We start from the raw sequence: 15,364 nt of genomic DNA, 5'->3' as shown, positions 1-15,364 counted from the left end.
TTCATTTGTTGACTGGTTCCCATCATATAAGGTTTTATAATGCTTTACATCACCTTCACCTTTGGATTCCCCCTCAATATAAGTGCTGCCACCTGTGGCTGTTGTACTTGAGCTTTACTCAGTTTGTGTCTGTTCCTTTATGCAAAAGGGTTGTGAATGATACTTGAGTACCTTGACTGTATCTGTTCTGTACCAAGAGCTTTGCTGCTTGTTGTCAAACATGACAGGAGTAGAAATGTTCTCATTTCCTTCAAGGAGCATTCTTCATTTCCTTCTGTTGTGTTGTGTTTAGATTGGTTACAATGCAGCTCAGTTTTTCTGTATCCTTGACAGTGATGACAGTGAGAAGCAATGCAGCATTTTCTTCTGGAAGCGAACAGGACAGTTCCCATCTCTTAAGGATGCTGAGCCTTGTATCAGACTGAGACACAATATTGATTTGCTTCCACACGGAATTCATTTAATTTTCAACTGGCAGTTTTTCAGCACTTCTCTCTAAGTTACGTAGTGCTCAAGAGCAGCTTCTGGTCTCACTTAGGAGCACAAGATAGGTTTGGGCAAAGCTGTATGCATTGGTCTTGGATTCGTGGAGCTCCTATTTTTAGCCATAGCAGGATCTATTTAGTGACCTTGATCTTGAGCCGTATGGAGTTAAGAAGGAAGGCAGTTTGGGATTCTAGAAAGGGAGCTTGTGAGAATAGAGCAGAGAAATAGCAGAGAAACAGCTTTTAAACTTCTAGAAATAGTGGTCAAGACAGGAACAGCAGAAAGGAGTGAATGAATGAATGAAGTGCTGCTTGGATCTTGTCTCTTGTTTAGTCTCAATAGGTACAGGAGACTGCAGAGCTTTTCAATATACAGTGAGTAAATATCTGTATTCTAACTGTTTGTTGGTGACCCACATTCAGATTTTTCAGCAAAGCATTATCTCCTTTTTTTCTTTATGCCTTTTCTAGGCAGCCAATAAACTGCAGGAATGATTTATCCCATTCATTCTCCAGCACCTTGCAAGTGCTAACCTGGAGCTGGCTGTGTGGGCACTGAAGGTGGAGCATGCGTTGCCTGCTGATGCTGTTCTCTCAGTGTCCTCAGTGTGACAAAAAAAGAGTGGATTTATTGTTCCCAGTGGGTTTCCTAAGTATTACACTGTTGTCCTCCTTTGTGAATTGAGAGCTCTTGCCTTTCAGAGATGGAAAATTACTAAATAAAGCTTTTTTTTTTTTTTTTTTTCCTTTGAGAAATGCAAACTTGCTCTAAAATGCCTATGAATGTATCACCTCTTGTTTAGGAAATCCCTGAGCAGTGTTAAGTCTGGCAGAAAACGATTGCTTGCCCTGTTCTGACATTCTTCCCATGTCCACTGCAGTGAAGGGCCTGATCCAGAGTAAATGCTTTGGTCTGTTCTCCAATAAGGTATTTTAAAAGACACCTTTGTAAAACAGCCGTGCATCCAAATGTGTCTTCTTTGGCTGAAGTACTTATGAAAGACTCCTTGATGCAGCCATCATGTTAGGTAGAACGGCTCTTGACGAGTGCCATGATACTGAACGGAGAGAACTACCTTCTTGCTGGAACTCAGGCAGATTATTGCAACTAGAACTGAACAAAATGCTTTAGGTCATCATCTTCTCAAACAAATTCTCAACAAAGCTCTAAAATTAAGTTAAATGTTCTTGGAAGAGAACCTCAGCTGTGAGTTTAGACTCCGTGGTGTATTCATTAGGCTGCATGCGAGTTCTTTGGACTGCTCAGGCGCACAAGATCTTGCCTTGACTTGTGTGCAGTTGTTCTGTTTTGCAGTGGAATCCTAAATCCTTGCTCTCCCTTCTAGTTTTCATTCCCGTCGTGTTATCTCTGTAAGGTATCCACAGTGTGCTGGTACTTCTGAGTCCAAACAGGAGTGTTTTTCTTCCTCATGCTAAACAAAGGATCACATTTACTTTATGTCAGCTCCCCTTTGTACCGACTTGAAGAGTCCAGATGTGCTTCTCTAATTGAGTTGCTGTTTGTGCTGCAGGAGATAGAGGAGTCTTTGGGAAAGAGGGCTCCAGGCTGCATTTAAAGCTGTAAGGCTGACTCCGCTAAACCCCAAAGCTCCAAAATAAGCTCTTTTATCCGTGCTGGATGTTTTTGGTGTTTAGTTGTCCTCGTGTGCATCACTTATGTGTCATGGAGACAGGCTCAGCTGCGCAGTGTGGGTACCGGTCAGTTAACCTTGCATCAGTCTTGGTTCATACTGAATTGAATTTGATTTTCTACATAGTGGTATTTGATGCTGTGGAGGAGCTGCCCTCGGAAGTGTATTTCTGTACAAATAATCTGAGCAGTGTCAGTAGGCCATGTGAGATCAAAGCCCTGGGCCAAAGAAGGATCTGATTTATGACGTGTCCTGATGCAGCTGCATGTGCTGGCACTGAGCAGTGGGAAGAGCAAAGCTGGTTTTACTGGCATGCCCTACATACAGGTGGCAAGTGTTGGTGGGGCTCTTGGGGTTAGCAAAGACTTGGTGGATAGAGGCACGTTGCAGTCACAGGCCTGTCAAGACAAGGGAGAAGATGAACTGTGCTGGAGAAATGCATTGGGGGGGAAAGAATAGCCAAAAATGCAACATAAAACAAACATCAACAAACATCATTTCCTTCTCTTCCCTATAACTGGGAGAGCACTGTGTTCTGGAAAACAGGTTTTCTGACTGCCAGGTTGATGGCGGCCTGACCTGCAGATGTGTGAGCTGAAGTTAGCAGCTTATAGACAGAAGTTCTGTGCTGCTATATGAGCATGAACTGCAGAAGTAAATGGAGCATCCCTCCTCTAGCTCCTGCTCCTGGAGCGTTTCACATATTGCTATGAGGCAGATCTTGCTCTGTGGAAAGTTAAACTGTGCTTTGCATTTTAAAATGTATTGTTCCATCTGCTAATGTGTGGTTTCTTGTATATGTGGATTTTTTGGTATCTCTGTTATTTTGCTGAATGACTTGGATGCAGCCCTGCCTCGCATCGTGTGACCTGTTACATAATCCAACAGTTCTGCAGAGGTCGGTGTATTAAAACATCCCACTTTCCTCCATCACAGATGAGACAGAGCAGCTCATTCTGCAGAAGAAGAGGCAAAATCAGGTTTGCTATTCAGTGTGTGCTTCCTTTGCACCAGGGACAGATGTAGCCAGTCTCCTTTCAAACACAGATGTTGGATCAAGAAAGGTCAAAGCAAAACTGGAAAGTGCTCCTAACCTTTAGCTTGCTACAGGAATAATTTGAGGAGTTAAAATAACTAAGCTGGAGATTTACTTGTTCGTTATCAGTACCCAAGATCTTACAGTGATTCCAGTATCTATGTGATGCAGATCTGATCCCCTCAGATTATTTTTGAGATGTACAGGCTTCAGTTGCTGTGTTAGGTGTGAATGCTGGACAGATTTAAATCGCTGCCTTCGAGGAGAGGCAGAGCTGCTGGTAACTGCTTCTCTACGTTGGGAAGCTGAGTTTCTTCCCGTTTACTTCTAGGGAATGGGATCCTGGTTGTTAACAGTTATTTCTTGGCAGCATGAAGGAATGATGTCTTTGTGTTTCAGAGAAGCTCTTGTACATTCCTTAGCTACAACAAAAGTATTTATGTAGTGACCTAAAAAGGAGTTAAAACTGTTCAATCTCAGCTTGTTTTTTTTTTTTTCCCCCTCTGCATGGATGATTATAAGTCTTTTGTCCCTAATGTGAGTCAGGAAGAAGCAGGAATGGAAAGAAGTGGAGAATAGTGCCTTCCTCTTCATGGGAAAACGTGAGCTTAATCTTTGGGAAAACCTTTGAGAGCTGGGTTGGAAATCCTCTGTGGAAGGAAATCTGTTGCAGTAAATACTTTTTGGTTTGTTCAAACCAGCTTCCTGACAACGTGCACCCCCTGAACAAACAGAACTCTCTGATTCTTGCAGCAGTTCTGTAGTGAGAGCCCTGGGGAGCACTTAGCAGCCTGTTGTACTCAGGAGCCTGATAACTACAAACCTCGTTGGGACTTCAAAGCACTGTCAGGTTAAAAGGGGTTTTCAGTCTGCTGGTGTTACCCTGAACTGGGGTGTGTGTCCTTCTGGAATCACTGGAATGGCTTTGTCATCCACTGGTGTTTAATTGCTGCTATATAAGGTGTTGGTCTGCGGGAGCTGCTCAATGAAGATAACCAGAGTTGCTTTTCTTATGCAGCATTTCAAACTCCTACTCAACTAAATAGAATTCTGTCTAGGATTTGTCCATTGTCTTTGTGCAACTTGTGGTGGATGTGAGCTACTCTAAAGACTTCTAAGAGCAGTATTAAACCATTTGCTTTGAAATACATAGAGGTGTGCTTTCTCAGGCACTGAACCAATGGAGGAATTTGCTGTTCTGGATCTGGTTCCACAGGCAAGTAAATGTTGATCAGAGTTGATGTCCTCAAGTTTGAGAGCATCGATCCTACTATTATAAGGAGCTGAGGACTTTTCTGAGGCTCTAATATCGTGTCTACAGTAGCATTTTACTCTGTTGGCAATAGTATACTCTGATGATGTCCAAAGCTGTAGAGACATGGCTGTGTGGAATTAGCATCTTCTTACTCGGTGTGTCATCGGAATAGGTGGTACATGTAATGCGCTGCATTAGTAGTCAGCATTTCTGAGCCCTTTGCAGAAACATCAGTATGTTTAACATGCTGTAACCAAGTTTGCAATTAAAATCTGTGATCAAGGTTTATTTTCTGTATAAAACAGAATGTGTTTCAGTCTGTGTTGCACTTGGTGCGTCCGATTGTGCTGTTATGCAGCACAGTTAAACTAGAAGAACTTTGTTCTTCCCATCTATAGGACTAGGAAGACACACAGGCAGACCACTACACTTGACAGCATGACTGCAACTAACGGGCTGACACCCATACAGAGCCAAAGTGAAGGAGCAGGTATTGTTTGTTATTCTGATTCTTCTCTTGCTGCATGTCTCAAACTTGGAACCATTTCCTTTTCTCCTGCCTTGTGTCATCAGATGTGCAGGCTGTTGCAAAGGTAGCACTGTAAACATGGACCACAACTCATACAATGATGTCTGAATGTGAGACATGTCTGGAGGGAGTTGAAGTTGAATGGGAATATACTTGAGGTGAAAGCAGCTTTCTGAAATCAGAATTGCACAGATATAGTTCCTGCTACATAACTGGTGTTGTTTCTACCTACAAATTGTGTTTTGTCATTAAATGATGAAAGCTGGTGACATCACCTTTTGGAAAATAAGCGACTGTAAGATAGAAGTTGAAGTTCAGAGTGTGAAGTTAAGCATTGCTTGTTAATCCTGATGGTGCCCTTAAATTAAAGCATGCAGTGTGTGAATGTGGAAAGGATGAATTGGCAGCTTGCAGTCCTCGCCCTGATCTGAGTGGCTTTTTCTTATGGAAGAGGCAGTTGGAGCAGAGGACCTTCAGAAATCCTTTCTAGTCGGAGCTCCCTGATTTATAACCCAGGAGCCGGTCGTTCCTTCATGTGTCTGTGCGGAGGAGTTTCTGTTGGCTGTGCAGGATGTATTCCCAGGACGGCCTCACAACAGAGAAGGTTCGGAACCATTTACTTAAAGGCTCCCTAAATTTTTACTTCAGAATTAGTCGAGCCATAAATCTTTTTTGCACGTCAGACTGAGCAAGGCTTCCTAATGCACTGGGGAATGTTGGTCTGAATCCAGACAACGTTAATCCTCCTGTCTGTGGACTTGGAGAAAGTAATCCTCAGGTTTCCTTCTCTGTGCAGTGAATCTAATGCTCCATCAAGGGCTCATGCATTTTGTATGATGCTCTCTGGGTAATGTTTTCCTCCATAGCAAGTTGTACCCTGCATTTGTCTGTATAAAGCTGCAAGATGAGATTGCAGGAATTAGGTTCTTGAGCAGCGAGAACCCTGTGAAAATTAAACCCTTTAGTTATTGGTGGTATGAAACCAAACCTGTTTCTTATGGTTGATATGATTAAAGACTGTGTTCTCTGGTGATAAATGAGTGGGAAGCTGTGAAACTTGCTCGATGATGAGTGAAATCAGGTGGTATGTTTCAGTGTTCTGTAGAATGGAAGTATTTTCACCCTTCTCTATCTGGAGTATAGGCTGTCACTCTTATGTACAAATATAAATTAATTTCAAAGACTTCCTTTTAATAAAGGTCAGTATTGGAAAGGCAGTAAATATTAATTAGGCTGGGTTTTTGTCTGCCCACATGAAGTATGAGTGCGATACACTGTCAGAGGGATTGTGGTCTTTCTTTTTCCACTTGGAAAAAATTATCTCATAATTAACACCTTTTCAGTGAAGGAGAAAAACGTGTTAATTAGGCAGAGTCCCTGTTAAATAGCAGACTGTTGTTTGGGCTTCTCCAGATGATGGATGCAGTGGGAAGATGGGAAGAGGAGCTGGATGCCTTCTGATGTAGCTTCTGATGTAGCTTGATACAAGTTACAGGTGAGATTTATCAAGTAATAAAGTTGGAAATAGGCTAAAGTGAAGGAAATCAAAGCCACCTTAGAACACATGTATATATATGTGATTCAGTACTATAATTGAGTCATTTCTTCTTCCCTTCCTGGAACTAGGAGGAGTGCCAGCTACCCTTGGAATCCTGCGATGATACAATTGCAGCATTTCAGAGGCGTGTTGGAGCGTTTACATTGTGTTGTGTTCTTCCATCATAAATCCTCATAAGTGCACTCTTACATCACTTCAGGACTAAAGGTCCAGTGGTTTATCTGCTGTGTGTGCTGGCGGTCATAAAGCTTGGCATGGCTTCACCTCTGCAGAGCCTGGGGAATGCTAGTAAAGGGTTTTTGTGGGGGAAAATATGTATTGGCACCTGTAGTTTCTAGTAGCATTTAGGGAGAGGGTATCACAACAGCTTAAAAACCAAAAGACCTTATTGAGAACTTCAACCCTAATGCCTACTTCTGGTGGTAAAACCTCAGTATAAAGAAGATGATGGTGTTTTCTGGTGACATCTGTGTCTCATCTGGGCTATTTTGGTTAACTCTAAACAAGACTACCTGTGTATTCAACACAAGAATACCTGCATTTCATGTAGTCCTGGCTGCTTCTGTCATTGTGCTGGGACAGGCCTAGTGTTACCTCAGCTGACATTCATCTGCATTTTCTCAAAGACAAAACCTGATTTTATTTTTAGCATCATTTTCTAGGACTGGATGTTAATTTGGGTTAATTCTCTCCCCTTTGCTTCTCCAGTGCCATTGGCATTGATTCTTTTAGTGCATCTTGTGTGGAGTTTCAGTAATGAAGGAGTATTTGCATCGATGTCACAGTCACTTTGCAGCTAAGGATGACTGTCAGATACCACCTTCATGCTGTTTTTTGACTGTGGGTGTATTTTGTACTAATTGTCAGTCTGTTCAAGATCCTTTTTTTTCTGTGCTCATTTAAGCAAGTGAGGAATTTAAGCGCTTTGGTCACTGTGATGCTGGTTTAGAGCTATTCAGGAATTGTCTTCTGTGCATGTTTGCATTGGTCTCCTGCCAGGGTAGGGTACAAGCTGCTGTACCAGGCTTCAGAAGCTGGTCAAAATAGCAGCTCAGTGTTTCTCCATGAAGAAGTGCTCACGTCGTGGCTGTGTGCAGAATTCAGCTCTGTGGTTACACGCCAACATCGGCAAGTAGATGAGCTTCATTGCATCTCCCACACGCATTCTTAGGTGGATGCTGCTGGCTCTTCTCTGGGTTCTGTCACTCAGGGCAGCGTGTTCAGGGCTGCAGCCATTTGGGTTGGAAAGGGTATTGCTGGTATGCAGAGCTGCAAATCATTTATGTTCCTAAGCTGGAATGCAGCTTGGCTTGGCCTCGCTCGCTTCTGTCCAACAGGTCGCTCAGATATTGGCCAGCCAAGAATTAAGAATTAATCTGAACAGGCTTCTTTCTTTGATAGAGCCTCATCAGTGGAAACAGGCGTGGTAAAGCTGAGCTTCTACACTTAAAATCTTCTACTCTCCCCTCCTGAACTCCAGGCAGTGCAGAACTCTTCTGTCCTTCTGGCTCTGAGAGTCTGCTTTGTGTTTCTCTTGCTGCACACGGAAACTTCTGCCTGCCCTTTGTTCTTTCTGTTAGGCAGATAACCATAAATTATTAACAGAAGTTTTGGGTTGGAAACATAATAGCGTGCTTTGTTTGGTCCATCTTCTGGACTGTCATACTTTCTTTTACTTGCACTTCAGAACATCTGGTAAATAGCCTTGTGAGGAATATTTAACGCTGGATTATTCCTTGTTCTTTTGTGCACGACTGAAGTTAACCTTTAGAAATACCACAAAGCACCTTTTTCTTTGAATGAAGAAACCTCACTGTGTAACAGAATAACTTGCAGATGGCTATGAGGGTAAATACAGCTGTCATTGATAGTACTGAAACTTCCTGACAGTATTTTCTTTTAAGCATTTGAAGGTGCTTATACCTGCTGTAGAAGAAGGTAATATCCATGTAAGACTTGGGCTGTTCTGCTCCTCCTTTGGGATCTTGAGGTACGATGGATCCATTGCCTCCTTCCCCAAAGCTCTGACCTTTGCAAGCAGTTGGACCGTAACCTCTCCTCTGCTCTGTTCTTCTGACATGGGCTGACGTTTGCATGCTGAAGGCTGAAATTCTTCTTGCCATGGGTGCTTCCCTACAATTTTTTAACAGGTGCCAATATAGGCGGTTTCTCAGTTGTCATTTTGTATTAGTATAATCTTGATATGCTTCTATTTTGCCATGCAGTCTTTATTCTGATGCTCCTATTTCTAGGGCTGTGCAGAACATGACAGTAACAAAGCAGCAAGTGCTGTGCAGAGGAGAAGACCAAGTAAGGAAACTGTTGGGCTCGGAAAGCCTCTTATGTAAGCAGTGAAATCTGCACAGTGTCATTTTTTGTTTGGTTTTGAACCATTACAGAAATTACTGACAATTGCCAAAAAGCAGGAAGGAGTGCTTCGGTTTCCAGGCTCCTGTTGTGTTGCAGCAAACATTCAGTGTAACGTTCAGCTTTATTTTTCCTTCAGCCCTTTCTCTTGATGTGTCTGCTGGGCTCTGGCAGGTCTCAGCATTTCTGTGGCTTCTGGCTGGGTGTTTTAATCAGAAATGTCCCTCTGGCAGATGTGCAGTAGCTGGGAGCATTGCCTTGCCTTGACTTATTGGTGCCATTTGATACACCGCCGTTGCTGTTTCACAACTGCTGAGCATACAAGTGTTAGCCCTGGGTTCTTACCTGGAGTTCTTCATGGCCCTGACAGTGCTTTGTAACACTCAGTTTTTCTTAATCTGCATGAGGCCTTTTCTGCTGCCTTTGTTCCCATTTTTCCTCCCCTTGGAATCTTGTGTCTAACCTGGAATATCTTTTGAGACAGCACTTTTTGTGATGGGATGGGGGAGATTATTGGAGCCACGCATACGGAAGGCATCGTTTCTGAGTTCTAGATAGTGTTGCATTGAAATTTATCATAATCCTGGACATTGGTTTTTGAGAGGATTTGGAACTGATGGAAACTCAGGGTTTAGAACTTAAACCCTGAGAATATTTACTGAGGGGTCCTTTGGATGCTGTCATCCTGTTTAATCTTTTCTTTTTAGGCTTTGTGCACAAGTTATAATATTTTAAGTGTAGCTAATATGGCATCACACTCTCAAGGGAAAGCTTTTACCAGTCTGCATCACTAAGCTGTGGAGAGAGGGTAGGCTGTAGTGTGCTGTTGCTTTCACCCTTTGTATCCAGTAAAGCGCTTTCAGACAGCTCTTGGTGCTTGATTTCTCCCTCTTTGGAAATGTCAGGGTTCCTTGAATTGGGGACAGTCCAGCAGAGCAGGATCACAACCGGGTCTGCTTTGTGAGCTGAAGCAGAGCTGTGAGAGCAGTGTGATCCTTCTTAGCCCCAAGGAACAGCACGGTGTTCTTAGCATTGTTTCTAACTGCCGGTAATTGCAGCACCTCTGTTGCAACACCTTTTCCTCCAGCAATGGATTATTTGCAGCCGTATTTCTGGGAGCACAGAGCTCACCTGGCTTTAGTGCTGGAATGTCAGGCTAAGAAAATCCTCATGGAATGGGTTTGTAATTGGAATGATTTCTGGTGCTAATTGACCTTTTTTGCAGCATTTGTGCTTGTAGCTGTGTGAAGTGCTTCCTAATGTATGCCCTTCAGATATTGTACTGTTGAATTAACAGCCCTCATCCCAAAAATAAGCCATGTTTGTTTTTCTTTGGGTGGGGGGATGTAGTTTGTGTGGCACTCTGCCTGCAGCTGGGAGCCCTGCAGCCCAGGGAGCGCGGCCATCTGACGGGTTGTGCTGCATAATCTGTCTGGCCAGCTGCATCGTAATCTTTTAGTTTTAGGGGGAGGCAGGCATGTGGGGGGAGAGACCGGCTTTAAGGCAGCACAGTTTTCAATAGATATCTTTGAAAATAGGATTGAAGGACAGTTTAGCGTGTCTGTGCTCTTAACGTTGCTTGGAAGCTGGTAAGTATTGAAGGATTTCATGCCATAATAAGAATATTTTGAGCTGATTGTGAACGTCAGAGCAGCATCTTGATTCAAGAGGCAAACATTGTATGAAATGAACAGCACCAAAGGTGCTCCCTAACTCATGGGGTGACCTTTCTGCCTGTGTGCATACAACTATATCCCTTTCACCCCCGTGAATGCTGTGCTCTCCAAGTCTCAACCTTCAGCTGTGAATGCTCAGTGTTGTGCTTTTTCTCTAAAAGTCATGTTAACAGCTGTTACTGTAGATTGCTAATGTCTGATCTGACTGTTTTCTGTACCTCATTGCTTTGTTCTTTATGAGATCTTTTGTTTTCTGCTGCTCTGTCACTGCGTTTCTGCTGCCCCTCCCTCTAGCTGGGTTTGTCAAGTCGCCCATGTCAGAAACTAAGCTCACGGGGGACGCCTTTGAACTGTACTGTGATGTGGTTGGGAATCCCACTCCAGAGATCCAGTGGTGGTATGCTGAAGTCAACCGGGCTGAGTCTTTCAAACAGCTGTGGGATGGCGCTCGGAAGCGCCGTGTCACCATTAACACGGCCTACGGGGCGAACGGGGTGAGTGTGCTGAGAATAACCCGCCTTACCCTGGAAGACTCTGGGACTTACGAGTGCAGGGCCAGCAACGATCCCAGGAGGAATGACTTGAGGCAAAATCCCGCCATAACGTGGATTCGAGCCCAAGCTACTATAAGCGTCCTTCAGAGTGAGTCCGGCACCCTACAGTAGTGGTACTGTAGTATCTAGAGGCAGTCTAGTGTCCTTACCTTCCCGATGTCCCCGACTGACCCCCTGCTGCCTCGTCCTGCTGTGGTGAACCCAAGACCGTTCCTCTGCCTGTAGTGCTGCCACCTGTCTGTCTTCTACTTAGGATCAAAGGACTTGGGACAGTGTGGGGATGTTTCTCATAGCTTGTGTGTGAAAGCAAGCCTGATACTGAGTATGTGCTCCTTCCCTGCCCCCATTAGACCTGCGGTAGGTTTCCAGCCTGATGCTAGCTTCCCCATGAGTGCCTTTATATTTGATTTCTGTGTTCCTCCCAGGTCTAACTACTGCATTATTTTTAATTTCTTCTGTTCTCTGAATTTCCCTTGAATTCCTTCCTCACGTGATTTTGGTTGCTTCTGTAGAGCTCCTTCCCTTTTCGTTGTGTGTGACTCTTAAATGTTTCGATTTTTCCATGAAGTCGTGGTGTTTCTTTTCCTTTCTGAACAGCAGCATGTTTCCTGATGAGTTCTCTGATGCAGCAGCACTGAATTTATGCAGCTATTCATAATCCAGCCTATGAAAGGGGGGGAAAAAAGCCTCCTCCAGTGTCGAAGTAATAACCTTTGCTAAACAACTGTCGTCTGAGAATGTGACCTTTAGCAGGGGAAAGCTTGCAAAAGCAGAGAATACGGTAGACAGAGAATTGCTTTTTGGTGCCTATATTTCCAAGTCCTTTCAGCCTTTGGCTGGCTTTTAAAGCCAGTGCTGGATGAGAGTGGAAATTTATATCATGAGAACTGGTATAGAAGAGCCCTCTTTCATTTTGTGTAGGGTGATAGTTGATGATCCTTATTTGCTAACAAGATAAAGCAAATGAATAATGACTTAAAGGCAGAGCAACTTAAATCTGCAGTGTGGGCCTGGATCAGAGACCCCTCTGGGAAGTGGAAATGAAGTCCATGCACGTGGAAAAATGGACTGTGCCAACCCAATGGGTGTGCTTGAGAAATGGAGGTGGCGTTGGGTTGTTGAGCTGAAACCCCTTCGGCTTTCAGTCCCAGTGCTTGCTCCCTCTGTCATCCTTTGGAGACCAGGTCCTGAAGGATCATTGCATTGCCTCCAGCAGCAAGAGCTGAGTACGTTTAGGAAATGATACTGCCCTAAGACAAAGCTCAAATACAGTTGTCTTGCAGGAAGTTACATCTCCTGGAATGCCCTGCACTAAAACCCTTCGTTCCCCTTGCACAAGGCCAGTCCCCGCTGTCTGTTCTCCTCTCAGTGTAGTCCAGTCAGTTGTAGCAACTTACAGAGGGAGAAAATCCTTTTCATATGACACGTCAGTGATGGTGGCCACGTCACTTGGAGTGAATTGCCGTGAAGATGTCTCCATATGGAAAGTGGGTTTTTCCTCTCTCAGGCCATTGAAACTAACCTCCTCTGGGGACTGAAGGCTAACCTCTCGTTTTCCTCCCCAGTTCATGTCATCTCCTTGCATCTGCTGCTACTAATTCTGGATTGTGTATCGTGACTTCATTGCTAAGTGCCTTGTGACTGGTATAGTTATTCCAATTCACGCTTGTGTGTGGGGGAAGAAGTATTGAGCTGAATATTTTAATGGTTTTGCTCTGTGACATTTTATGTTGAGAGATGTGACCTACTGTTGTTTGGGAGGCAGAGCGCTTCGACATCAAACTCCTGCTGGATACAGATAAGAGGAGAAGCTGACTTCCAAGAGGATGGGGAGCATCGTATCTGACACTGCCCCGAATGTCTCCCAGCTGTATTCTGTGTGTGAGCACAACCTGCCTCCAAAACAGGAATTTTGGCTAAGAGGGGCTGGAGTTTCCAGCTGTTGGTGCCTGGTTTGCTGTGGGCTCTGTTTGACGTCAGCACCATGGAAAGAGAACGGAACATCAGCTGGATCGAAAGAGCAGAGAAGTGCCACTTAGTTTTGAAAGTTAGCACCTAAGAGCTTGATCTGGCTTCAGTCTCATGACTGGTTCGGATAATGAATTTTGCTTATGGGTTATTTTACAACTGGATTGTACATAAAACAAGCAGTGCAAATGATAGATGTGTGAAAGAAACTCTTGCATCTTGTTCTTTCAGTTTGACATCTTTGGTTGTCACTGTCCCAGTGATATTCCATGTGCAGTTTGTCTTACAGAGCTAAATGAAGTTAGAACTGCCTGAATGCTTTCATTTATTACAAACTAAGATAATATAAACGCAGGTCAAAGATGTGGATGCATTTGACTTCAGTCCTCTATTGTACTTCAGAAAGTTGTGGGTTACCTGTGAGAAGTGTCAGGGGGGGAAAACAACACAGCTACAGTAGCAGCAGTTTTTCCATGGGTAAAATGGGAACTGTAATTTAAATAGCTCTGATTTGTGGCCTACACACTGAAACAAGGAGAAAAAGGATATTCAAGGCTTCCGCGTGGCTCTGTCAGGTTTTCAGGAGGTAGATAATTTTTTATGCCTGTTTTCTGGGCAATAATCAAAGCATTGTATTGGATAAATGGATGTTTTATGCAATGAAAATTAGTGTTTTTTTGACAGGACTGCTATTTCCCCCTCATCATTCCATTAAGTAACTTGTTTTCCAAGTACTTGTCAGATGAGTATCCAGAAGGCTGCTTGGGTATGACTACATTTGTATTCCAAGTATCTTATGGCAAGGCAAAGGGGGAAAAAAACCCTCCTAAAAACAATTAAAATCCTTTGCTGACATGCAAAAATCACTGAGATGTTCATTATTGACCAGCTTCACCTTGCACTGTGCTGACCCAGCTGCAGAGCAGGCGGCTCTTGCCTCGTTAACACATTCAGGTATTTCCATCAGAATAATGGAAAGAATCCCGCAGTCTCCCTAAAGCTTTGTCATACTCTGTTCTATTTTATTTTTAAGTGAATGCTTGTAACTGTGAGCCCTGCAACCTGCTGCAGCCAGCAGGGAACACCACGTGTGGTCTCATCATGAAATGAGACTCGCTTTTTTCATCATAAATGTTTATGGTTCAGGTTGCTTTAAAAACCTGACTCCAGTTTAAACATCGTGTATATTCCTGTATTTTATTCTTAAGCATTAAGGCCTGCTTTCAGCTGTTTTTCTTCAGACTCGTGTCCTATTCAGTGGGTGTTTGGTCTCTTTCCACATACAGGAGAAGCTGCTCTGCATCTCTCTTGTGTTGAAATGTAACTAAGCTCACATGCTCCGCATGGCTTTGTAATTGCAGAGCGATGCTCATGTCTGGCGTGGAAAGATGGGCAGGTGCAGACAGGATAGATTCCTTAGGTAGCCATTAGAGTTTTATTATAGTGAAATGTTACTCAGAAGATGTGCCTTGGGGGGCTGTTCTCTGTAGAAAATGGACTTGTTTTAAATCTCAGCGCGAGCAGAGGCGGAGTTAATAGCCAGATTGAAGATGCTTCCAAAGGAACAGCTGATTTCTTGTGTGTATGCCTTTGGGACGTATATTTACCTGTTCCTTGTTCAGCGGTGTTTAAAGATGATTGAGCTGCACTGAAATCTGTAGCAATGTTACCAACTAAAATGAATATTTTTTTTCTTTTCCCATATAGGGGAGCTGATCCGTAAGGTGTTGCCTTTGCTCTGGTGGTCAGCTGTTTTATTGTGACTTTCTTGATGTCTCCCAAATTAGTGCAGTGATGTTCCTCGTGTAGTCTCTTTTCCTTTCCCTTTCCTCCTTTGAATTTTAGATTAGCGTGGCACATCTACCAGTGAAGATTTCTTGCTACTTAATGCCTTGTTTTTTCCAGAGCCAAGGATCAATGCCAGCGAGGACGTAACCATCCAAGTTTATGGCCAGGCCGCCATCACATTACAGTGTAACCTCACCACCAGCCCCAGCCCCCTCTCTGCCAGCTACTGGGTGAAGAATGGAGAAGAGATTCCTGGCACTAGAAAAACCTCAAACACTACAGAATACAAGTAAGTCTCCTTGGGAAAAATCTTGTGTTATGTTGGAGAATGCCAAAACTGGTAGAGTTTAAGCTTTGGAGCTGCTGTTGGGATCCTGAGACTCAAACAGCAAGCCTTGCTTTCCTTCCCTTCCAGTATATTGTGCTCTTATCTCTGTCCTGCTTACATCTACCTGAAGATGAATTTTCAGCTGTGCACTTCTGTTGTACAGGGATA

The 15,364-nt window shown here is 43.6% G+C and overlaps 1 protein-coding gene across 5 annotated transcripts in view; it reads left to right on the top strand.

The window, feature by feature from the left end:
* Positions 1–15,364, top strand: part of NPTN (neuroplastin) — a 44,723-nt gene that overhangs the window by 7,688 nt on the left and 21,671 nt on the right. For all 5 annotated transcript variants that reach the window (XM_015872617.2, XM_015872616.2, XM_015872615.2 and 2 more), the window contains exon 2: positions 14,986–15,157. In XM_015872617.2, coding sequence (XP_015728103.1) covers positions 14,986–15,157 — 172 coding nt within the window. The remainder of the gene's footprint in view (positions 1–14,985; positions 15,158–15,364) is intronic.

This window comes from Coturnix japonica, chromosome 10 (genome assembly GCF_001577835.2).
Source record: "Coturnix japonica isolate 7356 chromosome 10, Coturnix japonica 2.1, whole genome shotgun sequence".
NCBI classification, from domain to species: domain Eukaryota; kingdom Metazoa; phylum Chordata; class Aves; order Galliformes; family Phasianidae; genus Coturnix; species Coturnix japonica.
Note: the sequence above shows the minus strand (reverse complement) of the source record. Positions and strands in the feature narration are given on the sequence as shown.